The sequence below is a fragment of the Hylaeus anthracinus genome, unplaced genomic scaffold, assembly GCF_026225885.1.
Source record: "Hylaeus anthracinus isolate JK02 unplaced genomic scaffold, UHH_iyHylAnth1.0_haploid 11989, whole genome shotgun sequence".
NCBI lineage: Eukaryota > Metazoa > Arthropoda > Insecta > Hymenoptera > Colletidae > Hylaeus > Hylaeus anthracinus.
Genome location: NW_026534337.1, coordinates 12,686,412 through 12,709,979, shown reverse-complemented (window position 1 = coordinate 12,709,979; position 23,568 = coordinate 12,686,412). Strand labels below are relative to the sequence as shown.

General features: G+C 35.6%; 4 protein-coding genes across 10 annotated transcripts in view; 1 reads left to right on the top strand and 3 right to left on the bottom strand.

Moving 5' to 3' along the window:
* The window catches only part of LOC128887904 (putative thiamine transporter SLC35F3), a 6,419-nt gene extending 3,480 nt beyond the window's left edge, over positions 1-2,939 (bottom strand). The window contains exons 1-3 of one of the 4 annotated variants that reach the window (XM_054144377.1): positions 2,798-2,939; positions 2,105-2,400; positions 1,547-1,782 (exon numbers count right to left, since the gene is read on the bottom strand). In XM_054144377.1, the coding sequence (XP_054000352.1) occupies positions 1,547-1,782; positions 2,105-2,243 (375 nt within the window). In that variant the 5' untranslated portion in view covers positions 2,244-2,400; positions 2,798-2,939. Of the gene's footprint in view, positions 1-737; positions 1,783-2,104; positions 2,401-2,797 lie in introns of those variants that run through there. The other 3 variants (XM_054144376.1, XM_054144379.1, XM_054144378.1) reach the window with 3 other exon arrangements.
* Positions 1-7,708, bottom strand: part of LOC128887906 (phosphoribosyl pyrophosphate synthase-associated protein 2) — a 14,267-nt gene extending 6,559 nt beyond the window's left edge. Inside the window, exon 1 of the mRNA XM_054144385.1 lies at positions 7,705-7,708. The gene's annotated coding sequence lies outside the window, so the exon portion shown is untranslated. The remainder of the gene's footprint in view (positions 1-7,704) is intronic.
* LOC128887908 (small VCP/p97-interacting protein) lies at positions 3,324-4,657 on the top strand. The gene is made up of 3 exons (XM_054144389.1): positions 3,324-3,533; positions 3,762-3,929; positions 3,997-4,657. Exons 1-3 carry the CDS (start codon positions 3,468-3,470, stop codon positions 4,009-4,011), a joined length of 249 nt encoding a protein of 82 aa, XP_054000364.1. The 5' UTR covers positions 3,324-3,467; the 3' UTR covers positions 4,012-4,657.
* Positions 5,325-23,568, bottom strand: LOC128887899 (uncharacterized). Of its 4 annotated transcripts, none has more exons than XM_054144366.1 (21): positions 19,932-20,301; positions 18,642-18,898; positions 16,591-16,772; positions 12,491-12,741; positions 10,764-10,849; positions 10,433-10,625; positions 9,947-10,314; positions 9,588-9,813; positions 9,349-9,497; positions 9,000-9,035; positions 8,678-8,772; positions 8,405-8,578; positions 8,113-8,310; positions 7,768-8,037; positions 7,495-7,668; positions 7,211-7,409; positions 6,912-7,135; positions 6,556-6,775; positions 6,343-6,466; positions 6,060-6,274; positions 5,325-5,934 (listed from the first exon to the last, which is right to left on the bottom strand). In XM_054144366.1, exons 2-21 carry the CDS (start codon positions 18,700-18,702, stop codon positions 5,780-5,782), a joined length of 3,600 nt encoding a protein of 1,199 aa, XP_054000341.1. In that variant the 5' UTR covers positions 18,703-18,898; positions 19,932-20,301; the 3' UTR covers positions 5,325-5,779. The 4 variants fall into 4 exon arrangements, with proteins under 4 accessions (XP_054000341.1, XP_054000340.1, XP_054000343.1 ...); XM_054144365.1 differs by having other exon boundaries at positions 19,969-20,301; XM_054144368.1 differs by lacking the exons at positions 18,642-18,898; positions 19,932-20,301 and adding an exon at positions 23,384-23,568.

Sequence of the window (23,568 nt, the reverse complement as noted above, 5' to 3'; positions counted from 1 at the left end):
ATAGGTAAAATTGAAAATTACATACTCACCCGATTTCTCCTATTATTACATGAAAAATGTTATATTATAAAATATAGAGAAAATAAAGTAAGTATGTGATTTTAATAAGGGGCCCTCTTGACCCCCTTCTTTGGCTGTACCCTATACAATTAATTGCGACCAAAAATTTCGCTACACTTCGAAGTGTAGTCACTGCAGAAGTATTTCGACCAAGCGTCAGAGTGTGTGTCGTGTGCTCGCTCGCATAATTGTTAAAGGTATTGTGTATTTGAGGTAGAAACATCCAATTAAATTAGTGCCATCAAGTTTACTTTATAACTGCCTATTACAGAAGATATTGAGGAATATTTCAAACAAAAGTTATTTGATTCAGAAAGACTGAATAATTCTTGGGTTTGATCAATGAACATTCGCACACAAATTTATTACAATCAGCATACAACATGGTGCGGTATACCCATATCACTATGTACATATATTTGTATTTACATTCATACATACATTTACATTACATTAGTATTTGTACACTCTATTATAATATTTATAAGGTTTTGATATTAGGGTCAGCTAGTGCTAGTTACAATACTAGCTGCAATGTTGGAGTATTTTAACCAAAGGACATGGCTTACACATGGAGGCCTCAGTTAATTCATTATTAATATCATGATGGGTTAGATTGTTAGTATACAGTTAGAAATTTTGTTAGTTTGCATTAGTGACTGTAATCCGATACGCACCAGTGAGAAAGTCGGCCTGTTTATGCTAGCTTCGGACACACGAATCGAGTTTGTGTTGAAGTGTCTCTCGTATCGAAGATAAAGAATTTTGGTGAAGATATCTGAAACACTATTGTATATGAAAAAGTATGTATGCTTTTCTTCGACGTCTATGACAACGTCTTCTGCTTTCTTTTCGGTCTCGCATACGAATATAACTGTAGGCACGTGCGAATGTTTGACCATAGCAACATTTGAATTAACAGACCTGCATATAATCACGGTACATGTAATCTATACGTGAGAGGTTGCATGAATGGCTATGACATGACGATGTTGCCAATAAAGAGTTTTCACGGAGTTGGCATAGCGTCTCGCGAAGGCGAGACCGCAAGTAATCTATAGAATTGGAATAAATACTGTTTACTTGAACTTTGCACATATATGTGGCTTAAACTTACACCAGCATTTATTTTGTACAAGATGATATTTCAAGAAAAGTTGTTTAGAAAGTATCTCTTTGAGACAAAATTTTTTAACATACTTTTGTTTCAAAAATAATAATGTAGTTATCATATCAAATATATAATTGTAATTTTTGTTTCAAATACGGAAAATATTGCATTATTGGATCAAATAAAACTCAGTATTAATAGGCTATTAAAAATAAATTTAAATAGTCGTTCTTTAATGATAAAAGCATGGAACAGATATACCTCTTAAAATAAACTATTATTTTTTATAATAAAATTAAAATAAATTATAAATATTTCTCAGTAATATCTATATATATTTCTGTGCTAAATAAGTATTGTTTATAATCAATGAACCTTTTTTGCAGATTCAGCACAACAGGATGTATAACAAGCAGATAAAGTATTAGGCCTTTGGTGATAAGTAACTGGAGGTGTGATCGTATGAGATTGAACTTGGGTTTGTCCTGTATTATGTCCTTGTGTACAACCAGTTCCCTCAGTAGTGACTCCACTTCCACCTGTCTCTAAAGGTCGACGACATTGCGTTGTATCACCGCTTCCGCCAGTAACGCTACATCCTTGTTCACAGCCTAAACAACAAAAATTATACAATTCATACATCAAAAGTCAAAATAATAAATACTCAAAATTCGTAAATACAGAAATAGTTGAAATAATTCCTTGTAAGAGGTTGAGTATAAACAAGAAAACAAATGTACAGATCAATGTCCAAAATATGTATAAAATATTAGTAGAATAAAGTATGTAAAATATTCATACCTTTCTTTGAAACAGTTAAAAGCTTTTATAAGAGAAAGTATTATATCTTTGATGTTGTATTATACAAGTAAATCATCATTGATGGTTCATTATAACATATTTTATAAATAATATATATTAATGTTTGCTTACCAGAATTATCATGGGTAACTTGACTAGTACTATTTCGAGAACCAAGGTTCTGCTGAACATCACCAAGAATGGTAGATGAACTATCAGTTTGTTGAGGGTGAAATATCGTTGGAATGTCCCTGATTCCTCTGCTACCCATCTTTAAGTTTGTTCTTTACAACAGGTAATGTTTGTGTTCAGCATACTCTTGTAAAAGTGTAACTTATCTCTATGCTTAATCATGCAAAAAACTTGAAACATATAGGCTGCCATATCAAAACCTGAGTACCTAATTATATCCTTTGTCCTAGATGATACTAGAAAATCTTTAAGATATAATTTGGCTGGTTTTGAAATTGGAGCATGGTGTTAAAATGTTTACATCTGTAACTATATTCTAACTTTTCTCATCATTAATATTTTTTATTAAATATTTTCAGTTTCATAAATTCCACCAAAAGTATCTATAGAGATCATACTTTAAAATAGCTGTTGAATTCCTATATAATGTTATACAAATTAAATGTAAAATCAATTTTGAAAATGACCACCACAATAAGGAACTTTGTCATGATTATTGTAAAAAATACAAGCGTGTATTATTATCGCAAGACACAAATAATATTTTACGAAACGAGTAAATCAATAATATAATTAAATAAATATACATTGATACTTTACAGATAGATTTCATAATAGTCAACACTGACTTACCTTTATATTTTTCACCGGAGTTTACGGCACACTGTAAACTCAATGTATACATTGTTACATTATCGACAATACATGAAATTACGCATTTTATGTATGCACTATCACTGAAGTTTTATATTTTAGCGTTTCACCTATTGATAGGATTTATAAATATAGTAGAAAGGTAGCATTTGCATGCCACTGTTAACTAGTACAAGCTGTCACTTTTTTTAAAAAAAACGAGGTAAATAATTGTCATGTGTTAACAGACGTTTCGAACTAGTTATTTAGATAAGCAAAAATACAAGTTTCGGTCATAAATCTTACTGTTTATGTCAATTTGATACAGTTTCACTAATAATATTCAAGTAATTTAATCTATCTATGCATACTATGTTACACCATTGATTACCAGTAAACTTTGTACTACCAACGTTCGAAATACTCCGTTCGCGTCTGCGCCTTGTTCCATTGCATTCGAAAGAACGTTCAATATGTGCGCTCCCGCGTATGTAGCGTACACCTGCGTACATACAATTGCTACTCATTGTCATTAGTCGCCATCAGTTGATTGTAACTGGTTGTAACTGGTTGTAACTTTGATCGTGCCTTATGTACCTATTATTTGAAGAATTGTCATAATATAAATAATTTATATAACTAACTGTGATAAAAGTTTATAGTGTTCGCTATGGGAAATCTTTGTACTTCGTGTTGCAATCAATCGTCGTCATGTGAAGACTTGACACCGGATTTGGTAAGGTCAAAACCATCAAAACTTTGAGGTTATATCAACACAAATATAAATATTTTTTTAAACTACTTATATTTGCATTGTGTATGCTATTCGGATTTAAATATTAAAGCAGATGTAAGAAATTATGAAATAATTTTAATTTCGAGATAACTCGAATAATTAACTAAATTGACGATTATTTAAAAGAATTATATGATTGCATATGTAAGAAAATTTTTCTTCATCTAGGAAGTTAGAAGACAAAAACAAAGGGAAGCTGCAGAAAGAAATATTGCTAAACTGCAAAATCGAGGTATTAAAAATGTAGAAGCTGTTAACAGACAAAAAATGTTAGACCAGCAGCGCGAAAGACGCGAAGAAGAAGCTAGTAAAATGAATGAAAACCCCACACTGAAGGTAAATTTATTATTTATTATTAAGTTTGTTTAAATTAGTTTGTTAAATAATATACATCTTATTTCAGTGGCAAGTAAGTTAATAAAAAAGGCGAATGGGAAGTCACTGCATTATTTGTTAACTTATTTTATTGAGCACATTTATTATATAAGCAAAATCATTTATTACTTGTGCACAAGAAATGTACACTATAGGGTACCACAATTTGACCATAATTATATACATTTTTACACAGCCTTTTCTGTGGTACTTTTACTTATATATAAATATTTTATATGAGATTCATTAAAAGAAGAGCCTTGAGTATATATGTTATGGGTATACAGATAAAACATTACAGATTATTATGCATAAATGGTTTTTGCTTAAATATTATAACTATTTTTGTTATATATATATATTCAGAGATTTTAATATATTTTAATAGTGGAGATATTTATAATGTACACTGTAATTTATTAATTAATGCTTTCAATTTATATGTGATAATAGTATTGTTTTAAAATTGTTTAATTATTGTTGGTTAATTCTGTTATATTGTTATTAAAAAATGTATTCAAAACTTACAATGCATTGTTATTAACAGTAATTTATATTGCATATTCCACAATGAAATTGAGGTCTGAATTCTTTTTAATGTACAGTGAGTTCAAATTTCACTTATGTAATATATATTTGTGTGTATGCATGTATTACTTCTTAAATAAAGTATTATTTTTTAAAACTTATCTTCGTGTAAAGAATATCCTTATTAAATTTAAATTACCTTTTCACATTAAGGAATTATGTATCGATTTTATGAAATATATTCTAGACTAACCTTTTGTTCCCGGTATTTTTGCTCAAATGAATAGCCATCTAGCGGTGAACATACCGAACTATTTTTCGGAGTATGTACAGCGCCTCTCTCAGAAAAACGCTGAAGTTTGTCCTCAATAGTTCTTTTTTCGTACTGCTAGATGGCGCCATTTATACTGATTTTTTTACCGACACCTGTCGATACATTACCATAATGTGGTAAATTCCGTTGAGGATACCGCCATCTAGCGATGAAAAGTGGAACTATTGAGGACAAACTTGAGCATTTTCCCGATAGAGGCACTGCTCGAACTTCGAAAAATAGTTCGTTATGTTCACCGCTAGATGGCAGTCTAATTTACCGCGGGAAATTTGAATGTCTTTTTATTTAATTAAATTAAAGTTCATTAGAAGCACTTATAGATACGATTAAGTAGTTTAAGAGTATTTTTAGGATATATTAATACATTAACCAATTTATTTGTCACCGACTTTGTAGCGACCTGCTCTGGTGAAGTGATTACTTTAAACTGAAAGTACAACTGAAAGTTTTAAGAGATATATCATGAATTATAATAAATATATGTATACTGATGTATTAGTGTTTTATTTGGAGTACATTTTATACGTTATTAGCAATAAATAGTTGATATATTGTTACAAATGTTGATAAATTACTTTTGTTATGCGTACTATTTAATTTATACTTTAAATGATGACAGAAAAATAGTATTTGTCATTACGATTTAAATTGTTTTATGATGAAAAGTAATATATTTTCTTATACACATTTTATAGTACAAAATATGAGTATTACAATTTTTCATTGTGAAATTACATTAGAAAGCTTATGTATATATATATATATATAAATATATATGTATATATTTACACGAATAAAACATTTGATGTTTGAAAATGAGTAAAATTTCGACCTCCTACATTACATTTTTAAGAAGAAATTTTCAATTTGTACAAGACTGTATTTAGCAAATTATAATGTTTAATAAGTATATGATAGTTTAATTAAAAATATACAATTTTAAACTGTTTTATATTTTTCCTATCCTGTGTACAGACCAAGACCGGAATAGTTTTTTTGTGGATTTAGTTTTAAGCTCTCTTCCATGAGCAATTTCTACTTCCAATGATGCTCCATTATTCAATGCTAACCATGTACGAATTTCATCGGTTGCCGCAGAAACACCTAAACGTGACACATTTTAGAATTTATTTTATACCTAATGCTATCCATATAGCAGGAAGCTAATAATAAATTTAAAGAACTAAATTAAAGAAATAAGATAAAGAGAAAATTAAATCTAAAAATACCTAATAATTCGTGAAGAGTGATGCGCCGACTAGCTAATAATTCTTTACTAGCACTTCTGATTTCGAATATTAATAAAGATTGTCTTGGAACATTCTCACCCTCTATATGAAAGTCTATGCTGAATTGAGGGTTAGGCATCGCGGGTAGAAGTCGAGATTTCGCTAATGTCTTACCACTATTTACCGAAGATGCGATTTTATCGGGACTGGTACATCTATTAAATAACGTGTAACATTGTTAATACCATTATTGATTATTATATTTATTTTAACGTGTACTTACGTTTGAAGTTTAATTCTGCAATATAATTGAGCGATATGTGCAACATGGAGACCTTGAGCCTGAAGAACTTTGCCTTCAATCCCAGAATACTTTTCTCTGGTACCATTGACCACTTTTTTTATCTCTGATGCAAAGAAAATATTATTTAATAATAGTAAATTTCTTTAATTGCTTTTTATTGATGTAATTAAATCAATAGTGTAGCTTACTAACCATTTGGTCTCAGTCTTAAACGCGGACTGGGCTGTCTTATTCTGCCAAGCATATCAGGTTGTGATACAGCATGAGCTAAACCAGATTCTTGTAGAAGCTCTGTAGCGTCAGCTTCCCCACCACCTCTAGGTTCTAAACTTAATGTTATACCTTTCCCTTCGTTCTTCTCTTCAATATTGACTTCTGAACGAAATCTACGAAGTTTCAGTCCCCTCTTTACCTAAAGTTTTTTTTTTTTTGTAATAATACCGACTGCGTTATTAAATATCCGCGGTTGACTTTTACAACAGTAACATATTTAATTATAATCAACATATTTTATATTTAAAACGTTGAAAAAAGCAACAAGTGCCTACCTTTTGCTTCATAACGCGGAAGCTATTATATTGCGGTAACTTTTTGCCGAAGCTTTGTTCAGGACTCGGAGTCAAACTATTATGAGAAGATCGTCGATCTCTTAACTTTGTCGTTTCGGTGTTATCGATCACATCCGTTCCGGCTTCGCTAATAATTCTAGGCGTCCATGAATTTTGATTTCCATTCATCTCGTTCGAATCTTTACTTTCAATGCTAGCTTTGTCTAGTTCAAATAATTTCAACGATTAAGATAAATTATTTAGTATAACTAACATCGAACAATTAGACAATAATTTACCAAATTGACTAGAAATAGTAGGTTTCAACAAAGTGACTGTACGCGGTGGCGGTGGAGGCGGTACGACATCCAAATGCAATCTCATCTTTGATTTTTCCATCGAAGGTCTTCTAATAATGTTCGACACTGTCTCGGAGGTTTCAATGTTCAATTGCGTCGAGCTTTCGCTCATATTGCTGGCTGCGTACGTACTTTGAATCTAAGAAGAACGAAATCTTTAATACGGATCGAAAAGGGAACGATAAAAACGCAAATCTTTATTTCGTTAAGAAAATATCGGGCACCTCGCACTCTTCGGACAAGACCTTAATCTTCAACTCTACAGATCCAGTTTTGGTTCCTCTTAATGTGAACCAATTGGACTGATCGCTGTTAGATAATTTTCTGACGTCATCGAGAGTCAATGATACTTTTCCAAGATAGTCTTTCATACCGAAAGTATCATGATCCCATAAAACCTATATGAAAAGATTAAGAAACATTATATATATATATATATGTAGTTTATCTTGATACTAAAACTGTAGATAATTATATTCAATTATTAAGGATCTTACGACATCCAAGGTCTCGCCGTTTCTAGGTAAACCCATAATGGAACTTTCATCCCAGCAGGGATTCAACGTCTTCTTCTTTACGCTGCTCTTGTATTTTGTTTCATTATTGAGCTTCAATTCGCAAAAAGGATCGCTGAACCCATTCAGATCTTTTGCTACGAGATCTTTGGCACGCATCAAAGTTACTTCCATTAATCCACTTCCGGTGGAAAGTAGACTCGATACGTCCGACGAAGCAGGATCTATGTCCTTGTGAGTCAATAATAGCTTCTAAAAATGAAGCAAGCAAAAATAAAATATAAGAATGGTATAAATAAATGATCTATTTTTATCAAGTTCACTAACTGCTTGTTGCATCCATGGTATGCTGTTCCTTTTAGATTTTGGTTCATCATCCGAAACAGGAAGAGCCAAGCTACTTCTTCGACTGGTGATTACTTGCTGTACACTTTTAATGGGATGGAACATTACGGAAACTGTCATCGTCGACATATTATTCGAGCCACTGAGCGTCAATTCTTTTCTGACTATCCATGTACTGTCCTGTATATGGAATTGATAAGTTAATAAATTAAACATACATTGTACTTATAATTTACCAATACTTTGTATAAATAAATAAAATATGCGATCTTACTTGAGACAAGGACAATATAGCGAGACCAAGCATATCGCTGTCAGACGATTTCGATATATTCCAGGAATACACAACGAAACTTAAAGACACTTGAGTGTAATCCTGAACAAGAAATTGAGTTCTCGATTCCCAGCATGGCGAAGTGGTGCTTCGAACGTAATGCGTTGTCTTTACCTGACGGTTAAAAGAGAAATAACGGTATGACTTTTTTGCATCGATGAAGTATGAAATTATATTAAAATTGATCTGCTTTGTGGATATCAGAGAACGTACCTTTTTACGATTATTAAACAACATGCAATAAGGATTGCATTGCGAACTGTCGCTACTGAGATTTTCCGCCGAATGGATATAAACCACAAGCACCCCTGGAAATTTATATTCATTATAAAGTAATGAAATTATTGCAGAGTGTACAAAATATTATAATACAATACAATACAATATATTATGTCATTACACGTCGATGCACATGAAAGAGAAGTGACAGTACTGCACCGTGCTTTAATAAGAAAATGAAAATATTCAAAGTTCATGCTAGAAAGCCACATTCAATAGGTTCATTACCATCATTACAATATTTATTGGGCTTTACCTGATTTTTGTGCTCGATTCGGATATTTTCGTGACACTGAAAATATCAGATACGGATAACGCCAAACAAAATAATTGATTTTCGAGAAGATGTTTCACGTTACGCAATTCTTGATATATGATTTTTCTAGCAAATGCGCGGTGAAAATCCATTGAACAGTATTTCTCAAACTTCAACTTTTCATAAAACCTCTTAGTATATAATAGAGTATTTATGGCGAATCACCTTGGGGTGGAATTACGATTAATTTTTAATGGAAAGCATTTCTTCTCTCAAGGACTCATGGACTAACATTCCAACATAGTTTGAGAAACACCGTCAGAAAAATAAAAGGAAATTGAAAAAATACCTGAAAGATGTAAATTATCTTCTACTACTTCCGGTTGCGGTAGATCTGGATCCAATTTGGGGAGCGTTGTGTACTCCAATCGAGCGTTGATGTTTGGAATGTTGGCGCTATTACGGGATGGTTTCTTTTGTTGTAAGACGGTTTCGACGCTGTCGAATAAAAGTAATAAAAAAGTTTATGACAAAAAAAAAAAAAAAAACTGGACAGTTAATCACCCACAGCCTAATATTTAAACTTACACCTGCGAGTTGTCCCAGTTATAAACTCCTAGCGGCAATTCAAATTGTGCCAAAGTGATCGTACTGACAAGCCGTTTCGTTTTTAATTTAATGGAGATCTTTTCGTTATCCAACGCTCCTACTAAGAACGAGACGTCCTCGTTCCATGCAGAATTCAAAGGAGCCGTGACGCGTTTTTGATCTCCCAGTGTCACCACCAGCCACCTCACTTCATCCCCGATTGGAACTGTATTATCGATATTAAACGTAACTTAAAAATATTTTGAGGATAAAAGATACTAAGCGCATACAATCTTGATAAAAAAAGAAACTTGTCTAACATCATTACAACCTAAAAACGGTATACATGAAATCGTTACCTGGATAACCATTTTGAGACAAAACAACAGTAAGCACTCCCTGTGGTATGGAGTTTGCTATAGAATCCAATCTAGGTCCAGGGCGTTCTTGAGCTCTCAGATCCATCTCCAGGTGACCTGGATCAACGATCCAGCTAGCCAAAGCGTCCGTGACCACCGCGTGGATCCAGGTCTTAATTAAAGGCATTTCCATCATTTGTACGGCTCGTAGAATTCTCACGCTGAACCAAACGTCCGGTTTCTCCAAGAAACTCACGCTTAAAGAGGTTGCGTGCGGAAACGGTGCCATGGAGTTAAGGGTCAGGGTGGTAAGGATAGTCCCCGATAGAGATAGTTTCTCCACAGCCAAATCGACGTCCATCCCGACTCTTTAAACAAATAAGACATTTTTCAGTTGGAATTAGTACGTAATCAAACGTTGCGCTAACTAATAGGCTAACTAATTCTCAACTTTAGACACAAACAAAAATAAATGTTTGTTCTAACCCTTTTCCAAATAGTCTTGTTGTGATGAGCATACGAAATTGCTCGCAATCGAGACGCACGTCGGCTTCGATGGACAATTTTGTTTGGCCAGTTTGCCCGTCGAGGTCATCATCGCTGGTATAGTCTAAAGTTCTTACGCGTGTGACGCATGGGGTTTGCTCGCCAAGGGTGAGTTCTCTCAGTTCCAGTGGACCTAGAACAATATTTCTTGGAGGAACTGTTTGATACACGATTTTATCCCAAAAGAAACGGTACATATATTGTTCTTCCGTTTTCGATTTGGAATTGCCAATCTCTCTTTCACTCTCTTTCCAATTGAAGTTTGTCTTACCGAGTATTCCAGGTTTAGCTTCATTCAAGAGAGGCTCCAGCCTTTCCTTTGCCAAGGAAAATATACTCGCAGCACTGAATCTCCACCTGTATCAGATAAGAAATAATATTATATGTATATGTGCAGTTACAATCGATATACAGTCTACATACAGTCAGGAGAATCTGATTCGTCAAACAAAATTCGACTCAAATTAATTTAATTGTATATACATTAATGTCTAATAAAGTAGTCTATAAAGTAAATTTTATTATTAATAGGTAATATGACGCGTCGTAATTAATATAAAATTAAAAACTACATGTTATTTGGACATATTTAATATGCTGAAACGAATCGGAAGATTTCATTAAAATTTAATTTAATTTATCGCGTGCTCAAATTAAATCTGTCGGAGACCATATGCTATCGGTGGGTCGTGAATTACGGAAATTAACGAGAGCTTTAATATCAATATTAATAAAGGCGTTCCATTTTTAGACGATAATGGATGATTTGAAAGCTTTCAGGGCATTAGTCCTTCAACCCCACGATTTCATCGATAGATTAAAAGACTGATAAGGAATGTCAGAGAGCTTTTTCATTTGGCTCGACACCCTCGATAAATTAATAGAATCTTGTATACGAGTAGTCTTTATTCCCGATTGAAATTCGGTGGCTGTTATTAAATGCGGAGGCCACAAAAGTAATAACACTTGGAAGTGGGCCACGAGACGAAAAAGGTTGAGAAACACGGAACTAGAGAACTGAAAAGGATCGCTCGATGTTTAGGTACGCTTGAACAGGTCTATCAACTATCCAAATAAGTATTACTCTTTCCAAACAAATGCTCGCGTAGTGTTTAAATGGCTTCGAAGCCCTGACAAACGAGAAAACGTCGGTGGAGGCTCGGATCGTTTCACCTAAGCATGATCTATGAAGCAGCGGGTGCGATCCATTGCGAGAAGAACTTCGAAAGTTGTTTCCAATGCGATTTTTTTATTCGCTAGAAATTTGTTTTAATCGTATTAACTTTTTACATATTTATATTTGCGCATCGATGTGTAGTAAACAGTGTATGAAAAGTGTCAATTACATTATACGAAGTCATTTGAATCGAATTAAAACTATTCAAACGGAAGTTCATTTGTTGGAAAAATCAGCTTGAAGAATATTTAAAGAAAAATTATCGTTATTTCTATCGTGAATGGTAAAAAAATTGTCCTCCTACGAGGGGGGTCCGTAGAGATGTGATGTTTGAGAAATCCTGCATTGGAGTATCAGCGAAATGTGAAAGGCAACGGTTGTACGCACGAGGAATGTGGAATGTTTACAAATACCTACACAGCATTCGTTCACGTACAACGTTTATTCACCTACGAGGGACATTTTGAGGGATTAACAACAATCACGCGTTACTTCAATGGAATTATCGCTTCGATTATGTTTGGCACAGTTACCACGAGGACACACGAATTACTGGCGATGTAAAATCGAAGACGATCACGATAAGAATCAAGTTCGAGCAATTTGCTAACGCTCTAAACGAAGTGTAAATTGTCGATTCTTCTATATAATTCTATAATTCAGATTAATTCTAAAGATAATTAAAATACTTGCTTTCGAGTGGCAAAGGAACTGCTCCTCGTTTTTCAAGATTTACGAGATCTTCAAGATTTACGAGAGTAAAGGAAGCAAGGTTTTAAAGGAGTTAAAAGTTGTAAGTATAATGTGAAATTACTAATTACCATTTGTTAACGAGCAAACTCAACCATTCAGCGGTTTCATCCTTGTACAGAGCCCTTCTTCGACGTAGTCTGGCTAATTCGTGTTGGAGCGTCGATTGAAGGAGGCGAGATATTCTTGCTTTAAATATCGTTCCTGCCAACGCAAGAACTAGTACCAGCCATGCTAACGACAGTCCTGCTGCACCTATTATCCATGCGATTGCGAGGGTCACACTGAGATACAGTGCACCGCGAATGGCTTCTGCGTCTCTCTGCATTAAAAATCATTCGTTCTGTACACAATTCGAGTTTTTTTTACAAGAATTGGATCTCTCGATGAAATTCGTACGAACTCTAAGAATTTTTACTAAATTATTGTTGATTTTTCTTTTAATGTACATGTTCATACATTTTTTTCATATTTTCACACAGGAAAATATTTATTACATAGTAGATATGTCAAATGAATGACTAAATGTTAAGGTTCACTTGCTCCGTATGATATAGATTATTTCAAAAAAATTCTAATGCTTGTTCAAGAAGTAGTTTTACCATATTGTTGGTTTCCTATTTGTATCGTTTTATTTGATCGTGATTCGGTCATACGATGGTCGTTAACGATGTTAGATTTATATTCATGTCCAAGGTCTGTGGCTTCACGATCCTTTGCTCGAGCATCGTCATCGAAAATGTGCCGATTGGCGTATTCCCGTCGGAAAACGTATTAATATCTCGGACGGAGAAAATGAACCAAAGCGAAAGTCGTGGATAATAAAAATCATTATTCCTTCATCTTGCCGTGATATAGGACGACACGATCCGCGTGTACTCACGCAACATCGCGTGCACGAACATCTACCAAGTTTCTCTGGCGTCATGGAAAACGTCATCAACCTCAAAATGATCAGATTAAGTCGCATGAATAAACGCGATTGATTCAAATCAAAAGATTTCGCGGGTTTTACGATTCTACAAATGCCACGAGCTAGTCAAGAGTTAGTTCTTATTAGCATTTACTCGAGAGGCAACTATGGGTCTATAATATTACACCGAGATACTATACGGAGACTATACTAGGTTTTACGCAGCTTGTGTGGCGACTGGGAGGCGACAATCTTTGCTTGTGTTACCTTTCATTGAATCTTGAAGCGTTGGTGTAGCAATCTCTATGAATTGTTTTTTTAAGTACTTCAGTATTGATTCAAAGAAATGTAAAATGGTGCACCTTGAAATTAGGGTGAGATGCGTTATCCACGGTTCTGAAGTTCCCAGGGTTGTTTCGTATTCGATAATTATAACGTAATATTATTTCTGAAGTCTCGAAAGTTTATAAAAGTGGATTTCTACAGTGAATTCATTTCCAGTGAAAAGTGTATTTGATTTCACGCTGTTGGAAGACGAAATAAATTGTGTAAAAGTACAAAACATCGAATATTATACTTTCGTACATGAGTAAAATCATTTTGCGTTGCTTTTCGTCTGATATTCGTGTAATCTGAAGGTGCTGGTTCGCGCTGGTCGTCGATAAAGGGTTGACATACTTTTGTAGCCCCTTAAGGCAAAAGTAGCAAACGATCGCGACTATGGTTGGCGTAAATAGAACGATTGGTGTTCGCTCGTATATGTAGAGTAAAAAGTGAGGCGCATATATGGCACATATAGCGGCAAAACCGTAATTTTGCGCACACGTGGCGAGGAAAGGTGTAATTAAGTTAACGGGTAGGAGAAAGTTTCGTCGTGAAACCGGTCATAAGCACATTATATTAGTTTGTTTGCTTTGAAATTAACTGTACACGTGTTTAATATATTGTCAGATGTGCTTATGCACCTCCACGTATGAAAACGTGGTAGCACTTCCTGCTACGTTGATCAGAAAGTCATTCGATAAAGACTTGTAATGTAATGGCTCTAACATCGCTATTTTATTTGAAAAATTTTAATAAAAATTATTTTCTTTCTCGAGTTGCACTCAATTATTTTATATGGTCGTGTTTATATAAATAGACAATCTAATTTCATAGATATTCATGTTGTAACAGTAACGGAGAAAAATGAATCGTGCACGATTCAGTAATGTAACATAAAACATAAAATATTGTGCACGTATTACTTATTAATAAAGCGAAAGAAACTTTTGGGACAACCCTAATATAATAAATCACAGCAAAGAAATCTTCCTTAAAGTTATTTATTTTCCGACTAAAAATTGTTGAATACAGCTATGATTTTCACGCGTCCAAGATGACTTCTCCCTTAACTCTTATCTATTTAGTGCCTATCGATACTACGAAGAAAAATTCATCGTCGTCCCTTGTCCCGTATCGTGTATTTACGCAATGGCAATACTACCTGCCCTGCCAAGAACGTAACATTCCATTAATTAGAAAGTTGTTCAATGCTAAGGGACCGTGCGTCGATTGTAAAGCATCCGGTGCTCCGAGATGAAACCTTGAGTCGGAACTTTTTACCATTCCCTATCCAACAAAGGGCGCACTCGTGTCATTTTGACAATTGCCGCTGGCATGGCGTAAACAACCGTCCGAAATTCTGGAATTTTTTGAAAGTGTACCGATCTCGACGAACGCGTTTCATCGCTTTCCAATTTGTGGCGCCCCTTACATCTCGTGCATCCGTGTCAGACGTTATATCCATCAACGCATGGATGTCATCGAGTACAGTAAACGCGACAGTAAAATTCAAACCGAAACAGGTTCAGGTCCCTACTATTTACGTGACCTGCTTTCCGTACCGTATTTCCCACGGATCCAGAACATAATGGGCAACGACGACATTCGCAGTGTTTACCTTCTCGTGCAAATCAGATCGTAAGCTACCGAATAAAGACTTTCTTTACGAGTACTTTTCTCCGAGGAATCTGCTTCTTAATAGGGAGGAATCCGTTCTTGCTGCTTCAGCGTCGACAGGGTAAGGAATTCAACGATAAAAATCACACGAGAAGTCTCACGAGTTCCACACCGGAAAGCATTACTTGGGAGCACGTTTCCCACGTAGACAATAATTTCTCCTTTACACCCGCAAGTTCAAGGCTTGGTAACACGTATCCTACGCCACGTCTAATTAACCTCGAGTTCTGTTAATTCGGTGTATCGAATTTATGCGCGTATTCTAATCCAGAGCCATTGTGTCTTAAGCGATAATGTGTAACAAAATTTGCATACGTCGATCGAAGCTAACGGAGACTATTAGAGATAGAAAGAAGGGAGTTATTCGACGACGCTGGGGGAAATGGAGTGTACCTTTGTTTTCTTTTTGCGACGAGAGAGAGAGAGAGAAGTAGAGGAATTGATGGGTTTCTTTCGGTAAAGAAGAACTCGCGCAATTTAATCTCGTATTTCTGGAATTACGGAAACATGGCAGCTGTGTTTTCAAGTTTTCAGTCTACGTTGTACGACGTCCAGAGGGGATCACCGAACGAAACTATTCTGACTGTTTCGTTTAGGTGGTTGACGATTCAAATCACGTAAATACCGTCGAAAAATGCCTGCCGTCGACAGAACACGAACCACTGAAACTATGTACGTACCTGCGTGCAACGCATTTCGTATGAAACGCAAAGGAGGCTGTGTTTATATCGTTGCACATACTGAGAAATTTCCTTACGAACTTTGCCCGAAATCTTTCGTGGGGTAAAAATAAAACGAAAATGTTATATACGTGAGTGTTTTGAAAAAATGGTTCGTGGAAAAGTTGCAACAAAAAACACACTTGGCTGGTAAGGGTAATATTAACGAACGTTATAAGTCGGTAAACCCATTTATCACTGTACTGTAAGAACGTTCCGGTAATACCATAACTAATTAACGTTAACGTTATGGTAATATATTCTTAGATTCGTTTTCAGTGCGTAAAATGTAGGCAAACTTTGGTTTAATAATCCCCTACTGAGTAACGGAGAAGTCCGTACGTACAAGGTGTTCCATAAAAAAACGGAAAACTCAATTATTTTTTACGATGATAAAATTTTATACAACTCCTCCTATTTCAAAATATATTTTCAAACGCAACCATGCTGAGGTACGAAGTGTCGTTTAATTAAATGAAACCTCAACTGTTATATCGTATAAAACGTAAAACCAGGCGAATAGACAAATTTCACTCACCTGAGTTTTCTGAGTGATAGCTAAGGCGAAGTCCTCGTCGGGAGCAGGATCCTCGGGGATCATATTGGCACCCCCAGGCGCAGTACCGTAACCGGTGGTACTGTTAATGATCCTGGGTGGACCCCCCGTCGATGGTGGACAATTACCGATATAATTTCCGCTGCCCGTGCCTTCGCGTTTTCCTGAAAACAAATAAAAGGATGCACACGCTAACTAACTTTTCAGTTCATATGTCATCGCGCCGGTTCGTCGTTCAACCCAACACTTATGTGAAACAATTCACACCCTCCCTCACGTTCTGTCCGTGTCTATCATCTACAGTCTACGTTTATTTCTTTCTTTTTTTTAACGATTTAATACTTTTTGTTACGATCATGTTGCATATCTCGAATGCTGTCTCTTCGATACAATTTTTATAGCGTTTCACGTTGTCATCGAACCTTTGAACCTTCTCCATACCATGAAAATTTGTACTATTTTAGTCTAACAATTTCACTTTAGGCACGAATGGGGTTAAAAGAACTTATAGTAAAATATATAAAAGAATAGAAACTTTGTACTATATTTTGTTCTATTATCTAAAAATGATCTCAACCGAATGGTATCTTTCAATTAGCTATAACGATGGCTCGGTGTGCTATTTGTTGTACTTGTACTTGCGAAAACGAATACAACCCCTGGTAAACGTAAGGTCTCGAATACGTTTCTTATAAAAACACTCGACGTTTTTTAACGTCTGCGTAACAACTACGCTATCGCCACGATCTTCGCATTCTTCGACGCATAATGGTCTCTTGACTGGCGCGCATATCAATTGCAATGTAACCAGGGGGTGCAAGGACGAACGTCGCACGGGCGCAATTAACGATACCGCAACGTCCGTGCCTGATAACTTCGTGACGATCCCTGCGGTATGTCGCGTTTACGTAATCCATTTGTTAAGTCGTCCACCTCGATTTATGCCCTGCCCTTGCGAACGTCGCGTGAACCACGGACGCGACTTTCGGATTGACAACGATCTCGGAAGTCCGCAGACGTCCGTAACAGAGACGTCTCAGGAAGCAGATGTCTCGTTGGGGGTATGCTTTCTTCTTGCAGATAAAGGACATACACTTTTCAAGTTTGATATTTGTGTCTGTGCATTATAATTCCACGAAATTGTTAAATGAGATCATTTCGTGTGTGTTGTTTAGACAATATTATTGAAAAATAACCTTACAGATCATACTTGATGCAGAGTGAAGGTAACACTAACGGTATAAATGAGCTTGCTGTATGTATGTATTTTGAAAATGAACTCTTCCTTGTATATTTATTTAAACTGCAAAATTGTGTTCGTAATTTATTGTTCGAATACAATTTTCTCCACCTCCGGTTTCCTTTAATTCTATTTTCTTGCAATTGAATAAAGCTACGACAGGATTAACTGTTTTACATCTTTAAACTCGGAAATGGAGTTCTGCAACCGGAGCACAAAAGCGCAACAGTACCTGGAAAGGTTGTGCGGTATCAATTTCTATGCAAAGGGTGCTTAGAATGCCAAGGTCTCGTCCTCGATTGTTCCTGCTTCTGTCAAGCATATTCTGTGGCGCGTGTCTACTGACATTTCAATCGCGAAATCAAATCCAGCGGAAACGTTAATCCATGTTACGTTTGTAGTACCACAGAGATTCTCGTAATGAATGTATTTAATAATTGCAAACACTGAAAGCTTTACTTGAGCGTAGATATAATATAAATGTTTCAATGCTTTATAATAGATTGCCCACAGCTTGAATAAACTCGTTTGTATAAAACTGCTACGTTTCCACGGGAATAATTGATTGAACACGCGTTCCCCAATAATAATTTCAACCAGTACGAGTACCATCCCTAAGGGAAACACGACCGCGAAGAGTTAATTTCCCAGTATCGGTAAGAAAAACATTCCAGTCGACGACCGAAGTCCGAGAAAAATGAACGCAGTTCGAGAAGCTCGTAATTCTCGTCGCAGTAATTACGGTGGCATTGTTCTAAATGAGTGTTTGCCGGGCTCATCCGCAGTGCCGTACCTTTTTTCAAGGATGTTCCTCGCTTCAGGTGCCTCGCCATGAAACTGGAAAGTAGCTGCATACTTTTCTTTCGAACGATTTCTTCCGCCTCTCTTGGACACACTCTCTACGGACGCTTTTATCTCGATAAAATGATCAACCAATGGCTTCGATAACACGGCTACCGAGCCGAAATCCTTTCCCTGATCACGCGTTAGAACGATTTAGGGACCTTCGATCTGAATGGTGGATGATGCATTATACCTTTTGGAGGGCCACTAAACAAAATTGAATTTGTGGTCTCTATTACAATAAAATAAAAGAACACAGAACGTAAAAGAAATACTCAAAGTATCGTTAATACTCAACAAAATTGTATTATCACAGATATTATGTTAAAGGTTTACAAGAATCAGAATGTATCAAAGATGTACAATTCTTAAACATAGAGTTTGAGATAAAAGATAATACATCAAGTATAATAAATTAATCGCGTGGAAATCTGTATCAATGAAAGTGATACACTGATGGGATAATGCGCCACTGAGATCACTGATCCATCTGAATCCCGTGTCTCGTTACGTTTATTGTTTTCAGCGAACGGATGATCAACGATTCCATCGAACTTCTCTCGATCAAAGTAATTTGCGAAATTCTGGCCCAAGCAAAAATAGCAATTTAAATAAACGATTTGGTGCCTGGCATATAAATATTGCAAATTGCATAGGAATCGTTTGTTTACCCACGATTTCAAACACTCGAAAACAAAAGTAAAAATCTTTTAGTAGAAACAAAAACTTCCCAATGCGTGTAATATAAATCGTGATAATAAAAAGGATCATAGTTAAAGAAACAATGTAACATGTAATAATATTTTCTTCAATTATCACCTTGTTTATTATCCGATCTAGAGCTTTATCGGTTATATAAATTCACTTTGTACGAACAACGTTCTATTCTATTCTGAAATGTTATATATGCTTAACAAATGTAGGTTAAGCTATGAAAAGTTGAACAAAATTATTGATTTTACAACCATAACGGTAAAATATTCACAACCAACATCATTTGCAATATTTCATTTCCTGATTGCCGATGTCAATTATTTTACCGACTTTATCTTCGTATCTTCATTCTAGATAGCACTATAACAAAAGTTTATGATTCCCAAGTACGGCCAAATTCCCTTCAGCAAAACAAAACTTGATACAATTTCACAAAATCGAATCATTGGAATGTTACATTTTTGTCCGTCTTTACAGCACCAAATATAAAGAAACACCTTTTTAAAAATATGTTTTTTACACAAACCATGGGAACCCAGATGGGACATTACACGTTATCATACCACTTCCGTGTTGCATTGAATAAGAAGATTCAAAGATCGATCATCCGATCGAGATAATGGCGTAACAGGTGCGAATTTAATGTTTATATAATTCCTAATTATGCAGGCTACGTCGCCGTACGATCACTGGATTCAGCTCGTTCGAGTCGTACGATGTTTCGAGCGTCGGAATCGTTTTCCATCTTTCGGTACACCGAGAGGGTTAATCGAATTGACCGAACCGCCGCGGGGGGTGCGTTATCATATTTTCGGGCGGCCGGCAGGTACACACGGATGCTCGTCTGCCGGCACACGGAGCTTCACTGAACGAAATTGTTGTTGGTACCGCGAATGGCACCTAACATCTGTACTTCTCGGAAACTACTGGTTACGTTCGCGCTTGCGCCACCCCTGTCGCGGGCACAGATAGTAAAAACTTTACGATTCATTAGGAACGTGTTGTACCTCAAAAATTGAAGGTTCGCACAGAGGTTAACATTAATATTCGAACGAACATTTTTCTACGATGAGAGACAAAGTAATTATTTTCACTAGAAAAATGATTATCATTATTGTTTAACACGAATTATATTAAAAACGTGCAAAGATAGTGATGAAAAATTGCTTCATGGTGTCTTAAATAAAAAGAAATAAACTTCATAATAAAATGGAATAAATTTGGTTTAAATTCAAGACATTTTTCATAACTTCATTTTCACGGTTTGTAATCAAATGAAAACCCGAAATAAATTTGTTTATTCTGGAGACATTATTGTATGTATTATTTAATCGACCATTGAATTGGAAGGTTTTTGTATTCAATCGTAAAAAATGTAACGATTATTGAAACCAGCCATTTGCTATGCGTGAAATGTTGGTGAGTTTAGCGTTAAAAACTTTTGCAAAATCGTACAGAGAATTGACTAATGGTGGCAATGCAGGACCCCGTCAGATTGTGGCATTGCTTTCAGACTACCAGTTCGTCGTCGACCTCTCTTTCTCTCTCTTTTATTTGTTTCTTGGCCAACATCTGTCTTACGCGCCATACCTCACTATGCCGCATTACATTGCCACAACCCGTACATAACATGCCGATCCGACGAGTCCGACTTTATGGTGCAAGGTGCACCGTCTGCCTGGAGAATTTCAGAGAATTTCTCGGAGAAAAAGCGCCTCAGGGTTGTATCGTTGGTTGCGGGTCGCCCAGCCTCCGGGCACTGTTTCTGGTTAGCTGGGTGATTAACCGAGGACAGTGTATTTTGAAAACAAATAATCGCACGAAATTCAAATTTAACGTCACGATGTTAATAATATTTTGACTGAGAATAGAGAAATCTTTTTTAAATAACTTTGATTGCGTTGGTGTAGAGGGTAGCAAATGGTAGCTTTAAAAAAAAGTGGGTAGCTAAAAGAATTGCTTGTTCCAGAATTATTAAAAAAACGAATGGCATTATCCATACCAGGCGAGGTCAATATATGTGTATTTTACGAAGATAAGGGGACGAGTTATTGCATTAGAAATTTTAATAACCATTTATATCTAGCACTATCACCCTAATGCCAGCAATATGTCACAGTGTATAAAAAGTCGAGTATACATATCAAACATATAATTTTCATATCATTGACCGAGGTGAAATATGGTTTGTTATAAACACAGCAGAACGCTGTGAGACAATTAAATATTATTGTTATTAATATTAAGTTGAAATGCAACGTCTAACGAATTCTGTGAAATTCGTTTTCTCGAGGAAATGTACGTTTCTCCGCTGGTTTGTTTCCACATGTGCAGGTATCTCAGGAGACAGCCACCTTTCACAGAGTGAGTAAAGTTCTTTCTGAAACCTGTTCTTGTTTTGTCGAAGGAATCGACGCCTTGACTAGCTTCCTATTCTGAACTTATTTACATATTTATACAAACGTACGCGTCAGCCACGAGGGGTTACACATGCACCAGTTTACTTTCCTGAATGTTAGCAGACCGCGCTTCTAAAATTATCCGCGGGCCATTTATTTTGTTTTCTTATTTTAACTTCTAAATGGTGCGTAATAATGCATTTCTAGCAACTTGATAAAAACTATATTAACTGCGAACACAAACAGAGCTATTTATTATGCAAGTTTAAACGCAGACCCGGCGACCATGGCAGAGATGAGTAAATAAAAATTTCAAATTCTCGTAGAAAAATAAAACACAGCAGAATTATGTATCGTTCCATACTATTAAGACTTTCACTGTGCATTTGTTTAACGAAATAAAGGAGAATCACAGATGTTATTAATTGAAATAACAAAATAAATATTATTCTAAATAATCAAGCTTTTATCGACTACCTCTAAATCAATTTGTTCGATACGTTAATCTAAAAGAGTTTTCAATTCACATTAACCCGATCGTCAATACACTTTTACGTTTTCACTCGGATCAAATTATCGCGGAAACATTCTATTTCAGCTACACCAAACAATATGAAACACGTAGTTTTCGTTAGGATTAAGTCGAATTCCCATTATGCTAGTCTCATAAATTACATAACCACGGGGAGTATCGATCTTTTAACTTAGAAACACGGCAATTCATTCTGCCCCGAATTCGTGGATTAAGAACACGTGCATCGCAAAATAATACGCTCTTCCCATATTTCGTGGCGTCTAATGTGCATACAGGTCAGTGTTTCTCAAACTTGACCCTCGAAATTGACCCATTCACCCACTCGAAACAGGTAAATTTTTTACAGGGTCTATTAATTACAATTTTTCATTTTCTTAATACAATTTTGAACTACATTCATCTTTTAACCATTTTTATTCAGCTTAATCTCTCGATAGATGAATTTTCAATGGTTGTTTTACCCGTAAAAGTTTCAATTAGTAACATTTCAATAAGACATACAAATTTTTAGTACCTTTAAGAAAAGCAGAATTTGAATAACGAATACGAAGTTAAAATTGTAGCAAACTTTTAAGCTATTCAGTTTTCTGTTTCTTTTATATAAGTTTTCGCTATCAATGTCAGATAACATTTCGACGATTGCATTTAATAAAAGTAAAACACCAGGAAAAAAGGATATTTTTACCAATACGTTTATGGATCCCCTGGTGGAGCATAGTTTGAGAAACACTGACATAGATCATTCCAGCGATTCAACGCGCGTGACACACGCGACGCTTTTCACCATGCGAACTACAAGAACGTTTAGCCTATTAATGCATGTCTTACTTTTTCGCGGCCGATACACTAACCTTGTTAGCTAGTAGTATACGAGGGAAAAAAGATGATAAAAAAGTTTCGCACCAATCTCGAACGACATGCACATTTTCTCGCGATTCTACGTAGAAAAAGTGCTCGCTAGAAAAACACTCGCGAAGGGTGAACGCACGCACGATTTACGGGATCATTTCTTCGTATTACGATTAAGATGAAAATGGTACGTACCCTGTCAGAAGAATCCTGGTACGCGATGGAACCGATTTTCCACGTGCATACGTCACACTTCCGTGCCCAACATTTTCACTGTGAACGATCTGTGAACGATAGAGAGAAACAAGTTCGACCCCCTTGCGTGAAGATACGCATAATCAACCAATACATCCGTTCTCGTCCACGAGTGCAGCAACACT

Excerpts from the sequence above, each read along its gene's own strand:
- LOC128887908 (XM_054144389.1), top strand. The coding sequence starts at position 3,468 with ATGGGAAATCTTTGTACTTCGTGTTGCAATCAATCGTCGTCATGTGAA. Across the intron at positions 3,534-3,761 it reads AAGACTTGACACCGGATTTG|GAAGTTAGAAGACAAAAACA; the intron begins GTAAGGTCAAAA and ends TTCTTCATCTAG.
- LOC128887899 (XM_054144366.1), bottom strand. The coding sequence starts at position 18,702 with ATGCAGCTACTTTCCAGTTTCATGGCGAGGCACCTGAAGCGAGGAACA. Across the intron at positions 10,315-10,432 it reads ACAAGACTATTTGGAAAAGG|AGTCGGGATGGACGTCGATT; the intron begins GTTAGAACAAAC and ends ATTTGTTTAAAG. Across the intron at positions 5,935-6,059 it reads CACTCTTCACGAATTATTAG|GTGTTTCTGCGGCAACCGAT; the intron begins GTATTTTTAGAT and ends TGTCACGTTTAG.